Consider the following 19,748-nt stretch of genomic DNA (forward strand, 5'->3'; position numbering starts at 1 on the left):
TTGTCTCCCACTAATCCAATTTGGGGTCACAGGAGGGCTGGAGCCTATCCAAGCTGTCATAGGGCAAGAGGGAGGGTGCACCCACAGAGGTCACCAGTCTGTCGCAGGGTTAATGGAGTGAGACAACCATTTACATCCATGGTCATTTTAGACTCAACAAGTAACCATCTCAGGCGGTTCCATAGTGTTCTGGTTTATACATGTGAAAGGTTACTGGTTCAATTCCGAACACAAATCCAGTTTGGGTTTGTATCTATATCTAAATCTATATTGGAGGAAGTCAGAGGAGAACATACAATTTCAACCCCAGACTGGATTCAAACCTGCAGGATTATTTCTTACATGTGAAATAATGTTGCATCTGATTTGTCTTCATTGTTGTCTTAGTACGATAAGAAAACCAGACAAAATATATTTAAACAATTTGGCCTTTAATATAACACATTTAACATTAACAGCTTTGACAAACTGCAGCTTCATTTACAATACTATTCCTTCAATAAGACAAGCATGTGTAAAATGTTACCACATAAATACACAGGTTTTTAATGGTGCATTTATTCATCATGTGCTTTAAATATAAATTCAGTCTTAGTAGATTTTGATACAGTATTAACAAGGGCACTAGATTTTTAGAAATATGTCTCTTTTCTAGACATTTTTAGAGTAGAAGTGCTGAATGAAGTACTAATTAAATTATTTCTGTGCGAAATTAGTTTCTTTTTAAGAAATTAACCAGGAAGGTGTACTTTTTGTGTCTTTTTTAAACACAGTCATTACTCACAGTGGAGGCTTGAAGAATGGGTTATATCTCCAAAATCTGTCCACTGATGATCCACTGATGATGTTCCATTTAATGAGATGTGCCTGAAAGTGTGGTTTTGTGGCGATGTCCTTCCCTGTGCATAAAAGCATTAACTACAAAATCCAGTTACTAAATAAAATGCCTTTTTCAAGAAAAACAGATTTGTTTGAACCATGTTTCAGTCAACATGACTGAAGAATAGAAGGAATGTGACAGAGATTCCGCAAAATGTTACATTTCTATGAAGTCCTTGTTCACAACATAATGTTTCAAGCCAAAAAAATCAAAACAAAAACACTTACAAAACTTTAGGCAAGCTTTGAGCACAGTGGTGGTGGCACCATTGTTTGCTTAACTACCTAAGGACCTGGACACTCGGCAGTCACTGAAGAAACAACGCATCAGTCTGAAGTCAAAGTAAACTTTATTGTCATCACTAATGTAAACACAGTGTGCAGATATGAGACGACATGGCTTCAGCTACTGCAACCATCCTGATGTTTAAAAGAGGCTAACGAATCAAGACAATGACCCCAAGTGCAAATCAACAACAGAATGGCTGAAAAAGAGGAAAAAAATATGTTTCTAATGGCCAAGTCAGAGTGCTGAACTTCCACTCACCTAAAATGCTGTAGCTTGATGCATGTACAATCAAAACATTAAGGAAATTTAATAATCTGAAAGGCTTTGTGGGGCGGAACAGTCCAAATCCTCTCTACAGTTGTGGAAATCTTATAAGCAGCAAAAAGAAAAGTCAGATTGCTTACTGCTGTCAAAAAAAATTCATTTACTTTTACCAGCCTGCTTTATGTGTGACTTTGTGTCATTAATCAGATAACATTTGTTCGTTTCAAATAACTCAGATCACTGTCTGATCACTGAGGGTTTGGATTCCATTAATGACAGACAGACTAGTAATGATCACACCACAAATCAGTAAATAAAATAGTTCCATGAAGCATCTGTGATATCATATCACTGAGAAAACACCAGAGGTGTTTCAGCAGAGAGCAATATCAACCCCCCACCCCCAGAGTCCAAACCACACTTATTTAACAAAATTAGCTGCAATGAATCATATTAAAATAATTAAACTATTAAATATTTTGTTAACTTTCATCTGTTCGCTTTGTGAAACATTCTAAAATAAAGCATGACATTTAAACAAGTAATGTAAGACATCAGACTTAAAATCTGACCACTGATGACCACCCTAACCCTAGAAGTACTTCCAAGTCTCAGTGTGTTATTTCAGAACAAATCTGTTTTGTGCAGAGTAACAAAAATGACCCACAGAACGTTTGTATTTAATACCTGTCACTACTTGTGCAGACAAAAAAAACTGACCTGATGATCTCATTAAAATTCTGCGGTCTTATTACTTTTAATGTATAGGATTTAGTGCTTGAGCTTGTAGTATAGAAATCTTCCAATAGATGGTGCACTCGTGCTATCAGTTCTTTGCCCCAATGTCTGGTTTAGTGTCTAGAAAGCATGGTCCAGTTGGCACTGTATATGCATATCTAGATATACTCCTCTCACTCCTTCTATGCGAGTGAAATGAGGAAAACAAAACACAACAGAAACAGAGAAGTAACCCAAACTAAACCCGTATAAGAAGCTGAACTGACACCTTCTCACACAAACGCAAAACATATGCTTCATGCTGACAGGATTTTTTTTTAACATAAACTGAAAGGGACTATTTAACAATTTTGATTACATAAATTTCCGGTGTTTTTTTTTTTTATATATATATATATATTTTTTTTTTTTTTTCAGGGCTTGCAAGTTTACCGAGTAGGAAAACATACATTAGGTCAGGCAAACCTGAGCCGAAGACAAACGGAGTAGGAAAATCTCGCCCCTCCCTGCAGGTGTCCTCCTTTGAGTGATGAACACCAGCGTTAATTAGGCCAGAGACTACACCTCAGCCACCGAGGAGGAAAATTGTTCTTTGTCTGACTCTGGTTTACTGGAGTACAACTTTCTATTTTTGGCAGAACTCCGGGTTCAACCACAAGAGAGGAGAGAAAAAAATCCTCGAATATATGCTAGCTGGTCAGAGACATTGTTTAAACTGGATGATTTATTGCCAGTGGCATATGTGTCATTGTATATGTGCCACTGCAGCTAACTAAAGAGAATCCTCTTGGCGCACAGGCATAGGTGTGTTGGTTTAGAAGGCTACTTTACGCACAATTGTGCCTAAATTAATCACTCAGAAATAAAAGAGGACTAAAACAAATATATAAATATGTATAGTTATTCTGTTGCTGTCTCCCTCTCCTGACTACACGTGTATTCTTGTTCACACCTACAATCCGAGCGCACCACCAAGCTCATGCAGCAAAACGGCGAGGCGGTGGTACCGGGTGGAGCTGTACCCGTGCTCCGCCCACCTTCGCTGATTGGGTTGAAAATTACCCCGGCTACCAACAACATGTGCATTTTTTTCTTACCCTCTCGCACTAAGCAACGCCCACACGGAGGACCGGGAAAGTCGCTTCAAACTGCAAAACACGCTGCTTGTTCTCAGACTAATCAGGAGACGAGCGTGTTTGGAGAAGAGAGGCAGAGCTCACCTTCATTAGAGCCGATGCTTGTTGTTATGCTTTTTTTTTTAAACCCACCTAAGCGTTAAAATAGATCGTGGCAGTCAGGTTACTAACTTAAGTCACTGAGTCTGTTCCCCCCGTTTTTCTACCGGTTTTTTTTTTAATCTAAACTCATTCATTAACTTCACAGTGGTCTCGGAAACTGCTGAGTGAGCTCACTTGGTGCTTTGGGCGAACAGGTGGCGCAAGCTCCGGTACTCGTAATTTGTTATTACGCAGATAACGGAGTTAAGATACTTTACCGGACGTTAAGCATTTAATACCTGCATTGAAAGTGGGTGTAATTCGGACTGCGTATTATCCTCCCTTGTTAAAAGGGGACACTTGACAAGGGAGCTGTGATGCCTGTTGCAGACAGCGACATGGTAGTGGACAACGGGCACGGGTTATACGAGGGTAAAATTCCAAACAGTGCCGGGAATGAGAGTATCCTCCCGGCCTCCCTATGCAGTCCTGTAACGGACATCCTCAAGAACTTTTACCACACCAAACGGGTCGGGAACTACATGATCGGGAGGAAGCTGGGAGAAGGATCGTTCGCCAAAGTTAGAGAAGGTCTCCATGCGTTAACAGGAGAAAAGGTAAGCGGACCGCAACAGACTGTATATATACTGTATATATATATGTATGTATATATATATATATATATATATATATACATATATATATATATATATATATATATATATATATATATATATATACATGTGTATATGTGTGTATGTATATATATATATGTGTATATGTATATATATATGTGTATATGTATATATATATATGTGTGTATATGTGTATATATATATGTATGTATATATATATGTGTATATATATATGTGTGTATGTATATATGTATGTATATACATACATACATACATACATACATACATACATACATACATACATACATACATACACACATATATATATATATATATATATATATATATATATATATATATATATATATATATATATATATATATATATATATATATACACACACATACATATATGTGTATGTATATGTGTGTATATATATATGTCATATATTTTATTTTTTATTTTTTAATCTATTTTGTGATGTCATGACATGTCTTCTGGAATTAACAGTTGGCTTGACTCTTATAGTTCATTGCCTTTTTGTCATTTTAATGAATTTTCTTTTTAATTTGCTGAGTTTTAATTTTGACTGTGCCTCACCATTTATTGCGTCTGTAGTGGTTTTAAATTACATTTCAATGGACAGAATCAGATGCCATGCGTGCTTGGCAACTCATTCCTTTCGGCTGCATGTGAACAGTGGGAAAAGTTGTTTATATTGCGATGCAATGCGCCAATCCAGGACTTCCTAATTAGTGGTTCTCTCCTCAGAGAAAGTGATCAGCTCTGATTGCGCTGCGCCTTTGTTAATTAGCGCATGCGGCGTCACACCAGCAGCTGCTGAATGCCGAGTATAGGTTGTGCACAGCAGGAGCTCCTCTAGTGACAATATTTGCTAATTGTGCGTGAGAGAGACACAGTTATCTATGGGTGTTTGTCTCTTCTCCAACCCTGCGGATAACGCGTCGATCGCCCTGCGTTTCTGAACCTATGCTTTGTTTGCTGCTGCTGGTGATCTCACCGTATCCCCGCGGTGGGCGCGCTAGAGTGTGACAGGACCAGAGAAGAAAACTGCCGGGCCTATAAGAGAGCAGAGCTGCTACTTGAATATGACATCTTGTCGTTGATAAATGGGCTTCAACCTCATTATGATTCCGCCATCGCAGGGGGGGTTTGATACGGGCTACCATTGGCCACTGGTTGCCTTTGTCTCTTCAGGCTTTTTTGAGAAGGAGCCAAAAAATTTGCATACTAGAAAAACAAGTACGTCTCCTTTTTTTTCTTTCTTTCTTTTTTACTGTTCGCTCCTGCATTAAATGCATACCATTTCTATAGGTAATGCACAGGCTATAATTTGCGCGTGTGTCACTGAAAATTCCCAAATTTGCATATTAAAAATATTTCGGATCACACCCAGCTCCTCCCTTGCTGTAAAGCAAACGTTCCTCTCACCCACCCACTCACACTGTCTTTGTTGAGGATGATGCAAACGCTGGCAATCGCACATCCAAACACTCTCCCTCACTCATTTGAATACAGGCGTCCAACAGGCGCTTGCAGGGTACAGGAGGGTAGTGAGTTTATTCAAGTACATGGGGGTGAAAAGGAAATACATGAGGATTCCCAGATCCCCACACCCCCACTTTTATGTTTGTTTTACATTACTAGAAAGTCAAAGTAAATGCATGGAATTTAAAAAGCAGAAAAGGGGTATGGGGGTGAGAAGAGGCGAGAGATGGGGCTGTCATGGGCAGGCAGCTCAGGAGGTCATATGTGTGTTTTTTTTAATGTCTGTAACCCACTTTCCCCTCCATACCCCCCCCCCCCCCCCCCCCCCCCCCACACACACACACACACACACACACACAACACACACACACACACCACCCCCTTTCTGTCTGAGGGGCGCCTGATGATAAACAACCGAATCCCTCAATAGCCCCCAGGCAAGAGTGCACACCCCTCCCCCTCTATATCCCACCCTCTCCTCATATAGAGTAGCCAACTGTAAATACAGTGCCCACCCCACCCCATACATACCCTGCACTCCTTATCCATGCTACATTGTGTAAACACAGGCCATCTATTATCGTGACAGAACACTGCACACACACACATGCATGCACATACAGGCAGGTTTAATTAGCAGTTGTAAAAAGGTTTTCAGCACTGAATCAATTACCAGTCCTGAAAGGATGAAAGTAAAAATGAAAGACAAGCTGAAGGTCAGAAGAAAGAAAAAACACACACACACACATATGCACACACTACCACTTTGGCCCTCACCATTTCATTAATGGATATGGTGATTAGGTTCACTTGTCATGCCTTTCCATGTCTGTGGGCTCTCCTTGAGATGATTTGTTGTGCGTGGTAGCCATGCTCTTGAACTCAGTCTAGACGGGATACAAGGAGACATGGATGAAATAGAGTAGATGGGTATGTTATTGAATGTAATTATCAATAAAACTGAAGGAGAGTCATTGAGTTAAAGGACATGTTCTGGGGCGTTCGTGAGGAGATTCTGTGGCTTTCCATCTGTATTTGTCTCAGTTTCTTGTGTGTTTGGCTGCAACTAAACCTAGACAAATGGGGGAATGTTAACTGTCCATTTGGCCTTGGTGCCTTCTCAGCATATAGGGTAACATATCCCAGTTTATGATGGTTCATTAACCCCTCCATGTCCACACACACACACACTTCCCCCTCAGCTGCAGGGCCTTGTGGCTCCCCCACTAGTAACAGCTGTGAGGGAGAGGTCAGTTTTGAGTTACATACTCTGAGCAGCTCTTCACCTGTTACGCCTAGGCGCTCTGAAATCAGCACTGTGCTCCCTTATCCATGGATATTATTCACAATATTGCATGCTGCACAGTTTCCAAGGCCAACAATCGCTGTTAACTTAGTGCTTTGTAAAATATAAATATAACCTCACCCTCCTCTCTCCTCCTGCATTTTCTTTTTCAGGTGGCGGTGAAGGTGATCGACAAGAGGAAGGCCAAGAAGGACTCATATGTTACCAAGAACCTGCGGAGAGAAGGTCACATCCAGCAGATGATCCGCCACCCCAACATCACTCAGCTGCTGGACATCTTGGAGACAGAGAACAGCTACTACCTGGTGATGGAGCTTTGTCCCGGTGGGAACCTCATGAACCACATCTACGACAAGAAACGCCTGGATGAGAGAGAGACGCAGAAGTACATCCGGCAGTTGGTGCTGGCTGTGGAGCACCTGCACAGGGCTGGTGTGGTTCACAGGTAACAAAAACAAACCCCAAAAACATTAGTATATAAGCATATAATTACTGTGCCATTCGATGTGAGTCAAAGTTAACTTTAAGACTTCTGGGTCAGACATGATCCTCTTTCCCAAAGTGTGGGTTAAGTCTTTCTTATGCACATTACTATTAATCCATGAAAGCAGATCTGTCTTCACAATAACTACATTGTAATAATTTAATGTTTTCCATTTAGGTGTGAAGAGCAAAAACATTACAGCAATGCAATCACAGTATTGTTAATTCTAGGGTTTTCTCACATAGATTTTGATAAAATGTTTAAGATTTATGGAAAAAACATGCACTGTTTCTGCATATGTTTCCCAAGGCTCTTGTGAGGAATAGTCTTTGTTATTTAGAGCCTGGGAACTGAATTTCTATCACAGTGAGATGGCCTCTGTGGAATAACAGGATTTCTGCTACTGAGGAGGGATCTGAAGATACACAATAGACTATGAAAATTAAGCAGCATGACCCACATTAGGAGGGGTTATGTCACGGTTCAAGAAGCGGGGGGTAGATTGTGTGATACTAAAGGTTATCTAATCATCTAATATAAGGTTATCTAATATAAACATGGACCTTTGTTTTACAGGGACCTCAAAATAGAAAACCTCCTACTGGATGAACAGGACAACATAAAGCTTATAGGTAAGCCCCGATGCTCTCAGTGTTTTTTTATGTGCACAAAACGTTATACAGAAATTCTGTACATTTATTTAGACATAAAAGAATCCACATGGAAAAGAGTAATGTTCCCTAAGCTCTCACCTAAGTGCTAACACCCCTGTCTTTCTTTAATGGGCAAGTTGAAATAATAAACCCACTCTCCCCACCACTCCTTTCCCTCAGATTTTGGCCTAAGTAACTGTGCTGGCATCTTGGGATACTCTGATCCCTTCAGCACCCAGTGTGGAAGTCCAGCTTACGCCGCCCCTGAGCTACTCTCTAGGAAAAAGTATGGACCAAAAGTGGATGTCTGGTCCATGTGAGTTTAAAGTTGTTTTAAGACATTTGATAATAAACATCAGTTTAATTTAATGAGTGCACAGAGAGCTGAAGTGTGTATTTGGGTCTTCCAGTGGTGTTAACATGTACGCAATGTTGACTGGGACACTCCCGTTCACCGTGGAGCCGTTCAGTCTTCGGGCCCTGCACCAGAAGATGGTGGACAAGGAGATGAACCCGCTACCTCCCACGCTGTCAACAGGTAAGGAATGAAAACACGACGGCACAAACCTGCTGTGTGCAGATAAAACGTAAAAGTGGAGGGTGAAGGAAATCTGACTGGTTGGCCTTCAGAATTTCGAAAAATTATTTTAAAAGCTGCTTACTTAAAGCTAGAAGCAAAAAGATAAATAACTTGAGGCTTAGTGGCTTTGACATATTTAAGATTCTTTATGACGTCTTATTTTAAACCCTTCAAAAAGAAGTTCTGTTTTCATATATCCTGCTTAAATGCAGTTAAAAACCGAAAAGCAAAAAAGCAGAAAAACAGGTGACGGGCGGAGGGATGTACATTCGTGCACATCATTGCACGCGACAGCAAGAAATTCTCGGTGATTTCACTAGTAACCTTTCCATCAGAGGCGAAAACATGATAACCTTTTGTGCCTCTTTATCAGGGATTAGGTGGCTCTTCCAGTGAAGACACTGGTACAGATTCAGATTTTTTTTCTACAGTTTTTCTTTTGTTTGTTTTGTTTCTTAAAACAAATGATTCACTTCCTGAGTGGTTTGGTCAATGTTTTTGTAGACTTTAGGAAACTAAAATTGTTCATATGCTTGACTTTGCCTTAGAGTCACTAAATATAGTGTAAATGTCCTACATATATATTTAGATATAATTACACAGATAAATTCAAAGGTAGTTCCTCAGAAGCTTGCGTGTGTTGTGGAAAGGGTGTGCATAGGTATGACGGTGTCAAATTCATTTCACAATCTCTGACTCGTTCTGCAGTCACTCCTTCATGGCATAACTCACTTTTATAAGCACCTATCATACTATAACGACTTCGCAACTGGGTTCGTTACGAAACAATTTACTTAATAATGGTAACTTTATCAGTTTCATCTATTTTGTTGTTGCATAAGCAGTTTCACTTTACAGCGTTGGTAATTCAAAAGAATCTTGAATCTTAAGGATGTGGAGGAAGAGAGCCGAGTTTGTCGCCTGGGAATAAACACAATGATAACACAACATGATTCTAAAACTTGTCGTAACATGTTTCAGCACCGAGAAAGCTGCTCCTGTTTTACGTGTTGATGAGCGTGCAGAAAGAATAACAATACACATATACACATTTTGATTTTTCTCGTTTCTCAGCTGCCATCTGTCTTCTGAAGAAGCTTCTTGAGCCAGACCCCAACAAGCGTCCCAATATCCACCAGGTGATGGCTGACTCCTGGCTTCAGCTGGCCAATAAGAACACAGGGGCACCATACCTCAACAGGTAGATGTACACAGATTTAAATTGCTCTGAGTTTGTGTTTGTTGTAGTTTGCATTTAAAAGCTTAATTTGTCAAGCATCGTTAAATATTCTTTTTTTTTTTCATTAAGGATCCACATTGAAGAAATCAACCACACAGTGTTGCTGCATATGACGGAGAAGATGGGCTACAAGCACAGTGAAGTTCTGAGCGCCGTCCTCACCAATCGCGCCTGCCACACTTTGGCTGTCTACTTCCTCCTCAACAAGAAAATGAAGAGACTCTCCAAAGAATACAGGGTATGTATATTCATATACTTTCCTGTTTGACGTCAGTGAGTAAAGTGAGTTTAGTGAGAAAAAAATATTTTACTCACTTGCACATCCTTTTTCCAAGGAGTTTGTCATAGTAATATTTCAAAAGGACCAGGAGTGTTTTTCACACCAATAAAGTGTTGTGACGGGATGACGCAAAGCATTTAGTCATCAACAACAAATGTTGCTTGTGTGTGTGTGTTAAGGAGATGCAGTTCCAAGAGAAAAAGAGAGGCGAAAAGCAGAAAAACGAATACTTCCAGACCCAGTGGAGGAAGCACGTCGATAAGCTGACCATACCCCCGAAACAGACGCCCGTCTACCTGGCTGTCAGCAAGGGGCCCAGCAAGGAGAAGAAGCACAGAACAGGTGAGGATTTGCACAGTTGAGTGCAAAAATAATGAAAACAACAATTAGGAAGCAGTTTTTTTAATGTTCACTTTATTTATTGTATCTATTTTATTTACTTTCATTCATACAGGGTAGGTTGACTGAGCATGCATGTTCTTGTACAGCGACCTGTTTCACACACACGTAGTTACCCAGTCATCCATCCATCCATCCCACCATCCATCCATCCACTGTTTGTCTGTTCGTTCATCCATCTAACCACCCACTCATCCATCTGAGAGGAAACATCCAGGACAACTTGCCAGTCACTCGTGGGGCAAATACAAACACTAAAATCTTAATCAGAAATTACTTAAGAGAGCATAGTGCAGAAGTAAGTTCATGATATAGAAATAACTGAACTGACTCAAGCTTGCAAGAGAGAGTTTAGCACACACCTAAACTCCCTTCTCACTTACCTTTAAGTGGTATTGAGAAATTACAGATTTGTCTTCTGTACCTTTGGCTTTACATCTGCTGTCAGATCATTGTGTCTGTCAGAATCTTGTTAATGGCATACAGACAATGGCTACTCAGGCAGAGGTTTAAGAAAAAATGGGGTTCCCACTTTTTTAATGAATTTATTTTAATTTTCATTAAATATTACAGTAAAAACAATGTTTCACAAAAGCTAAAGTGCTTCTAATTTCATCCTCAGGTTTACTGCGTGCCATAACTGGTGGGCATCGTAATTCACCTCTGGCACCTCCGGGCACAGTTGCTTCTTCCTCCATGGAGTACCTAGAGATCCACCCTCTATTCCCCAACACGCCACAGCAACGGAGGCGCCTGGCCACCCTTCCACAAGTCAACACGAGCCCAGAACACAACATTCCCGCTCCTCCTGCGCCGTCGCCGATTGGCATGCATTCCTTCGGCTCGCTCGCCAAAGCCGAACAAATCGAAGACACCCCATCTTCGCCCTGGTACAAGCTGACTAACGGGACCCTGTCCCCTCCCCGCCACGTCTCCGCCTTCCAGCCTGACTCCTCTTACTTGAAAAAAGCCACAATCCCCAGTCCACCCGTCCTCATTGTCAATCCACAGCCCAAGAAGAGCACCTCGACAGATTGGTGTGGTTCTTCTGACACTAGTGGTAGCCCTCCCAGCACTATAGGAAGTCCCCCAGGGAGCTCAGCTTTTAGCCCTCCAAAGTCTGCTTTCAGTCCCCTCAATCCTACCTCAGCTTTTAGTCCTCCTTCCAGCAGCGGTAGCAGCGATCCCGAGAGCCCAACGCATCGCAGCAAATTCCCCTCGATGGGAATCGGACAGATCCTAAAGAAGAAGGTCCAGCTGCAGCCATTTACATTTCGGCCAGAACAAGTCGTTGAGGAAGTCGTGTCCCCTCCTCCCTACCCCATGCAGACTCTCCTCTGTGCTTCAGGTGCACTAAAGACCCTCTGCTGAGTTATAAGATGATTTAAAAAAAAAAAAAAAAAAAAAAAAGTTGGACTGAACTCGATGCCCCTTTCAACATTTTTATGTTGGGAGAGGTCTTCCAGAGCGGCCTTTTGAACTGTGAACTGTCCCTTTATTGCGACTGAGCCACTTTTCATGACAGACTTATTTAAAAAAAAAAAAAAAAAAAAAAAAGGTGGTGAGAATATAAAATGTATTACCTCTTGTTACCACACTTATTATGTAATGTGGGAAGTGACACTGAGGAGATAAGATCTGAACGGATCCATGAGCAATGACTAAATCTCTCTGTGTCCTAAATACGTAATGGACATGGGACATTGTGTAATATGAGCCTTGCCAATAACAATTGTACACACACAAGCACACACACACACACGAGTACACACTGAACGATGTATTATAGACCAACTTAGAGATACTCTCTTATGTAACATTGGTGTAACTGGTTACTAATTGAGCCGCAAACTGATTCACACCAGCTAACAGACCCCAACTTTTACCCTAACCCTGATTTTACATGTATAAATGTTTTGTCTCTGTGAAAACTCTGTATAATAGCCACTGACATCCAGTCAGCCGGCACTATGTCCTATGCTGACCGGATGAAGAAGCTCACTGCACTATTCTTGAAAACCAAAACGTATACTTAGAACGGTGTTTAACATCTTTTACCTCACTGCATTTATTCATGCATTAAATGTGGAACAGCAGTCGGCTGTGACATGCTTGTGTGGATCGTGTCACAGTGTAGCAGTGTAGCAGTGTGTAAGTGTTGCCATTAGAATCAACACACTAAAATAGCCGTAGGTTGCAAGAGCAGAAGCATATTCTCACTTTTATATAAACGTCCTCATAAACCTTCACTCAGCACTGAACTTTTTTATCCACAAGTGTTGCTTCACCTCTAAGACCCACAGGGAATCTATAAAAGTCTTGACTTTCTCACAGCAGGATATGCCTGTTCCTAGTCAGTTTGTAATAAAAATAAATAAAAGAAAAAAGAATAGAGCATCAAAAGCCTTATGAAACAGATCAACCTCACCACAGGTTGAGTGTATGAAAGTGGAAAGAACTGCTACTAGGATCATCTGCGGAAATAATTCACTTCCTTTTGTCTTAACGCTGTAGTTTGTGCAATAGTCTTAAGTGTTAACTGCAATGATGAGTATTTGCCAAGAGCTCTGAGACATGTGAAAAATGTTCCTGTAAATAACAGTGCAGCTCCTGTGTTCCTGTTGCTGTATGAACAGAAGTTTAAGACGTTTATCTGAGTCGACACTGTCACAAATTAGTTGCCTGTACAAAACAAAGGGGGAAAAAACGAACAAAAAAAAAAAAGGCTTCCACGGGCACACGAGGCTTCTCACTGTTAAAATACTGTAGAATCTCTTCATGTCCAAATGAAAAGTTGCATGAGTCAAACTTGTGTTGTCAGCATTTGAAATTATGTCTTTGTACCTTTTTTCTGGTTGATACTGAGATTGATACGGACTTGGGTGGGGGGTGTCTTTTTTTAAGATTTTGTAAAGGATGGTTTTGTTTGAGTGTTAAGAGATTTCTATGCTGTATAAAGTATTTTAAATATTTATACGGAATCCTTTATGTGTCTGTCTAGTTCTTTAAACGCACCTGCATGCTGTCTGTCTTCATTCTTGCACGTCACATGTTCACATGGCTCATCTGAGACTTATTGAAAATATGCAAACTTTTAATTATGATCATTAAGTAATAATATGGTACTCAACAGAATCCAATATTCTTGCTAATTTATGTACACTTTACCTAAAGTCTGACATCTATACTTCATCCTTAAAGCTCTCATCTCCTGGAAGACTTGATGACGATGTGTGAAAGGATTTATGTTACTGAATGTGCCACTTGTCTCACATACCATATGCATTTCCCACGAAACACCTATGAGAGGTTAAAAAAAAAGCATGACACTCCCATGCAACAGCTGAATGATCCTTGGTTTGGCTACATGCACACACACACACACACACTCACACATACACTACAAGCCCTTCCTTCTCACGAACACATACGTTATAGACACTAATCTACTCAGCTGTGCCTCCCTAAACCTCTCTGGGTGACGCTGCCCTGTCGAGACACAGAAGGGGGATCACCAGAGCTTTGAGACAAACAAGCACATGCACAGGACACCACAAACAGGGCTGTCTGATTAAATCAGCGTGGCTAAGCTGATAAAAGCAGAGGGGCAAGAGGAGCCCTCAAATATGTTAAAGCCAGAGCCTTTTGTTTATCGACGACAGGCCAACGGTTAGTCAAAATCCCTGGTTGATCCGGTGACATAAACAAGCTCTGACCAGGAATACTACGCATGAAGGATATTACTGCACACAGACAGATAATATCATGAAATATAGTTCAGTGTTGCTGCGGTAATTGTGTAATTTACCAGTAACTGATAAAGTCAAGGACCCAAAAAGGTGCCGCTTTTGACTAAACACGTATTGTTTCCAGAAAGTGACGTGAGAGATTGTGGTGGTGAAGGACATGTTGTAACAGTTTCTACCTCTTATTTCAGCAAAATCGATGAATCACATTTACGGCAAAATAAACAGTGGCTGTAACCGAATGCACGAACACAAGCATTTGCTTTTTTCTGGTGTCAATATGAATCACCAGAAATACAGTCAAAACCATAAAGATTTGAAGGGCAATGCAATTTGCTTCACTTCAAATCCACCTTAAAGGACTGAAACCAATTAAGATATAACTGAAGTGTAGACCTGTAGCTTTAGTTCAAGGGGCTTAAATTATATTAACATTTAATATATTTATGAATTAGAGCAATTTTTCTTAACATAGTATCTGCATTTCCTGAGGCTCCAAAGTAATTAGACAAATGACTCAGCAGTGGTTTGGTGGCCAGGTGTGGCCTTGTTATTTCATTAAAAATTCTACAAAGTAAAAGCTCTGGAGGGCAATTTTTTTTCGTTAACTGTTCATAGGAATTTAGGAAGTAAAGGACGCTTTCAGTGGGATGAAGAAAAGAAAACACACCTAGGGCAATTTAACTACATTGTAACTACCTGGAATAGCATGGAATTATTGGCATAGATAAACCCTCTTCACAGCATGTAGCAGAGTGTAAAACACTGTCACAGAGGTACATGTAACCTGGTCGATCAAGTGATGCTTTAATAAATTTAGCATTACCATCGTTAACAGTAGAAAGATAAAATTAGTAGTCGATAGGAGACCTCTAAAAAGACGCACAAACAGATGTTCTAACACTCATTATGGGGGATGGTTATTATGTGACTTTTAATGATTTATTTAAAATAGTTTTTTTTCACACTCCAATCCACAAAGGGTCAAGTGTATAAAGGCTAAAATATATACATACTTTTACTTACATCTTTTAATATATAGAGCTGAATGCATTTTAATTTGACAATCATTCCACCCTGGAAAAAGAACTGTTCAAAAAAAAATCATGAAAAAAGCTCAAATTTAGGAGTGACATTCATACCTGCGATTGAATATAAAGGTCTAACCACGACAATCCTTTTTGTTTAATATACAATATGCTATGCACCAAGAAGCCCTAATAGCTGCTGTAAAAAAATAATCATTAAGTGGAGTAGAAACAGTTAGTCAACATTAACTCATCCAGACCAGCTCATTTGCAGCTTTCTCATCTGTTTTTCTGCTTGGAGATCTTACATCTGTTGATTCAAGTTCTGAAAAGTGAGCAACTCACATTACACTAACAGCTCTAACAGTCGCTAAGAAAACAATCCTGCTGAACTGGAAAGATGGATAGAAACCTTTCAGTATTTCAACGGCACCACTCTGAATACATTTGCAAGACAAAAGGCATTAAAACAAATAACATAGCTTCTCTCAAATAGATATTGGATACTGTTTATCAAAGTCATTTTTCTCACCTGACTACTTCTACCATTACTGCACCAGTGACATAAATACCACCATTTCCCACATCCCCAGTGCCTGGGTGCATGCACCACCTCATAGCCTGCCACCTACCACTTGTATCATAGTAATCTGAATTGTGACACCCATTTTAAATGGTAAACAGCCTGTATTTGTATAGCGCTTTACTTAGTCCCTAAGAACCCCAAAGCGCTGTACACTACATTCAGTCATTCACCCATTCACACACAGGTGATGGCAAGCTACATTGTAGCCACAGCTGCCCTGGGGCGCACTGACATAACATACTGTGCAAACGTCTTTAGACAACACTTTCTTCTTTATATTTTGTAAGGAAAATAGGAAAAAGGAGCTGTGACTTATTGAAATGTGTGAACACACATGGAAATGCAGCATGTAAGGTGAAAACGGAGTTTGTAAAATTTTAACAAGCTTAAAATTCAAAATGACGATCTTTATTCTTCTTGAAATGCTGCCCTAAACCATGACAGAGCCTCCACACTGTTTCACAGGTAGCTGTAGACACTCACTGTTGTACCTCACTAGTGAACTACATGTTGATGAAAATTTAACCCTAAAATCTTACATTTGAATTCATCACTCCATAAGACCTTTTTGAAAGAATGCACACAGCTCAAATAAGTTATGGGAACATTTCAACCCCACATCTGATACCAATGAACGAAATATTGAACTTGCTACCTTTGATCTCTTCATCAAGATAAAACTAGACTCAAACTTTCATACAATGTCTTATCTTTAAAATTGAACTTAAAATTTCTACTGCCTTTATTTGTATTGGCAACTTTTATACTGGTATATGAAGATTCTAAATATCAAATATTTATAGTTTCCCTCCAAATATGTCACATTTGACCTCTGACCTCACTTTAACATTTCACATCTGCCTTTCTTTCAAGTTTACCTCAAAATCTTGTAAGAAAATCTTGTCAAGACAAAAAGAATTCTAGATGAATTAAAACCAATAAATAAATATGTTCAAAATTATTATTATAAGTATATTAAAATCAATTTTAAGAGGACAAATAACAAAATCTTTCACTTTCCACTTGTTTTTACTGCACTGCAAACTTAATGTTTAACAAGAAGAAAACAAAATAAATGTATTTAAAGTACAATACTATTCCCTTAAAAGTAAACCCCGTCCTCTTGGAGTGCTTCTTGTTTTGGTTTTTTGTATTTTCCACACCATATCAACTGTTTCTAAGCTGACTGAGCTGAGCCAGTGATGTGACCTGATTAGACCTTTCTTTATCTACTGAAGACAAAACTCAGGGCAGGAAGACCCAGAAACAAACAGCAACTGGCAAGAAACTCAGCATTTGGTGTCCATCATTTTCAGACCGACCAGAGTTGTTTCTCAAATTACTGTTCAGTCTGCGAAAATGGCTGTAATTCCTAAACTGTTATTGCAACATGTCCATTATTGTGGTGAACAGAGGCAAAAAACAAAACAAAACCCAGTATCATCCAAATATTGAAGGACCAGACTGTGAATCCCTATGTAACTTTGAGGAAAATGATTTTTAACCTCTCACATTTTCAAGGTGAACAATTTATGCAAAGAATAGCAGAGTTTCAATAAAAGTATTTGGTGAGTTAAAGCTTCAGACTGCGTTTTGTAAGAATCTGACTATAGCGCCATTAATCTATGTAGTCTCAGGAAGCATTATTGGAAAAACGGATTATTATTCAAATCAATCTGCGTATAAAAGGATCAAGTAGCAATAATAAGCTTGTGATAAACACTCCACCAACATATGAATGGAGCATAAGTGGATATTTTTATCACTTTAGAGGAATGCTAACATTGCAGCTTGTTACATATCATTACATTTATAAATATAAAGACATTGTAACACTTCTTCTTGTTGTCTGGTTACACAGCAGATACAGAAATTGAATTTAATAAAACCTTATCCTGCCAGATTTAGAACAGAAGTTGAACAATTGTGACTTTGCTGTCAATATTCAAAATTGTGCATGATTAATAATTCTCTTTGGAAAAAAAAAGAAAAAAATAATAATTCTGATTAGTCAGATGGCTGGCATCCTTTTAATGTGTGCCCAAACTGACCACTTACTGTCCAGCAGGAATTTAGTTTTGTCAGTCTGTTGAGGCTTAGGTCCTGATGACACTAATCCCTTTTTCAGCCCCCTGCTCGTCACATATACAGATAGACACACGCACACACTCTCACCAGGGTGTCACTGGCAAAGGGACGAGGCTTTGTGTCTGAGAAAAACAGACGATTAACCTGCTACACACACCAGGGATGTTTGCACACAGACAACCTGAACATCCAGGTCCAGCCACACAGACCAGTACAGCCTCCCTCAGCAGCGCTCACACCAGCAGAGGAGGAGGAGGAGAGAGTGAGAGGCAGCCAGACTACCTGGCAGCCACGGTTGTACACAAAGACTTAGGGGGAAATAAACAAGCAGATGTTTCTAATGAAGTAGGAGGCTTTGTTTGAGCACTCAGAGGGGATTGGGGTTATTCCGTCAGACGAGTCACCGACTGATCGGTTATATAGTTCCATCACAGACACAGAGGAAGGTCATCAACCTTGAGAGGGCAGAGACGTTTTATTAGTTAATCTAAACTGGGTGAAGTTGAACAAAGACTTAAGATCATCCTACATTTGGGAACCTCCCGGATGAAGACGTTTATTAACCGACCTTCCAACAAATCTGTGGGAAACAAAGACAAAGATGGCACCAGACTGTCTCCATGACTTAAATGTAAAAAAAAAAAAGATTCTGTTCAAGCATACTGTTGGTCAGTCAACCACGCTGGAAAAGTAAGGGCAATCAGCCACGGCAAAAGTCCAGTGGGATATTTATACATTTGTTAAGTAGATAATTTATTTATTATATGTCCTTCACCACCACAATCTCTCACCTCACTTTCTGGAAACAATACGTGTTTAGTCAAAAGCGGCACCTTTTTGGGTCCTTGACTTTATCAGTTAATGGTAAATTACACAATTACCGCAGCAACACTGAACTATATTTCATGATATTATCTGTCTGTGTGCAGTAATATCCTTCATGCGTAGTATTCCTGGTCAGAGCTTGTTTATGTCACCAGATCAACCAGGGATTTTAATAATTATCTGTTTATTACATCATCATTATTATTATTTATTAAACAATATTTTTAAAGCACTCAGTGTTAGGAGGCACAGTGAACATGCACAGTTTTGTGTAAAATGAAGGGTTAAACCAGGAAATGGTCCAAAACCAGCTGTGAGCAACTGGTGGGGTGTGGTCCCTTTGTCGGAGGAAAACCAAATACCATGATAGGAAAAGGCAGAAACGAGGATTAAATAAAGTCATCTATTGCGCAGGTTGAAAAAAATAGTACAGAAATAATGTTTTCAATGTTTTCCTTCACAAAACATCTGACACGCAACCATCTCATTGCCACTCTCACCCTCATCCCTCAAGTATTATCAGAACCAAATTACAAGAAGCATCATTTAATGCTCTCAAAACCAATTAAACAGAAACATTTGCCTTCTCACAAGATAATCCTTTTCTATCCATCGAAAAAAACCCAAACATATTTTCAAAGTTGGCACAGGTGGCACTCCCTGAGATATTTTTTCCTCTCCAAAAACAAGATCAGAAATTCAATCAAAGAGCAGAGCACAGCCAATCAGCTCGCAGAGTCCGTGGCAATAACAGCATCAGTCTGAGCAGCCATTGGTCCTCTGTTTCACACAGAAAAGGCTTCAATTGGCTGCTGCCGTGCTGAGGCTTCATTGCCTCCATGGCAACATTGCTTCCTTATTGCTTAGGGAAGGTGAAAACAGGGGAGAGAGGGGAGGCGACTTTCACTCAGACGCTACCTCTGCATTATTCATCCTTTGTCCCCGAGTGCTTGTAGAATAAGAGGTACTGACAGACGTGTGTTTCTATGTTGGTCCTGGTT

The 19,748-nt window shown here is 39.8% G+C and overlaps 1 protein-coding gene across 1 annotated transcript; it reads left to right on the forward strand.

The window, feature by feature from the left end:
* Positions 1-3,259: 3,259 nt before the first annotated feature.
* On the forward strand, positions 3,260-13,455 carry hunk (hormonally up-regulated Neu-associated kinase). Its single transcript, XM_084942467.1, has 9 exons — positions 3,260-4,004; positions 6,991-7,283; positions 7,899-7,954; positions 8,156-8,291; positions 8,386-8,513; positions 9,630-9,756; positions 9,865-10,033; positions 10,255-10,417; positions 11,097-13,455. The coding sequence occupies exons 1-9, from the start codon at positions 3,765-3,767 to the stop codon at positions 11,843-11,845; spliced, it is 2,061 nt and encodes a 686-aa protein (XP_084798593.1). The 5' UTR covers positions 3,260-3,764; the 3' UTR covers positions 11,846-13,455.
* The last annotated feature ends 6,293 nt before the right edge of the window (positions 13,456-19,748 follow it).

The sequence above is a fragment of the Perissodus microlepis genome, chromosome 10 (assembly GCF_051167445.1).
Source record: "Perissodus microlepis isolate ML-2025 ecotype Zambia chromosome 10, ASM5116744v1, whole genome shotgun sequence".
Classification (NCBI taxonomy): Eukaryota; Metazoa; Chordata; class Actinopteri; order Cichliformes; family Cichlidae; genus Perissodus; species Perissodus microlepis.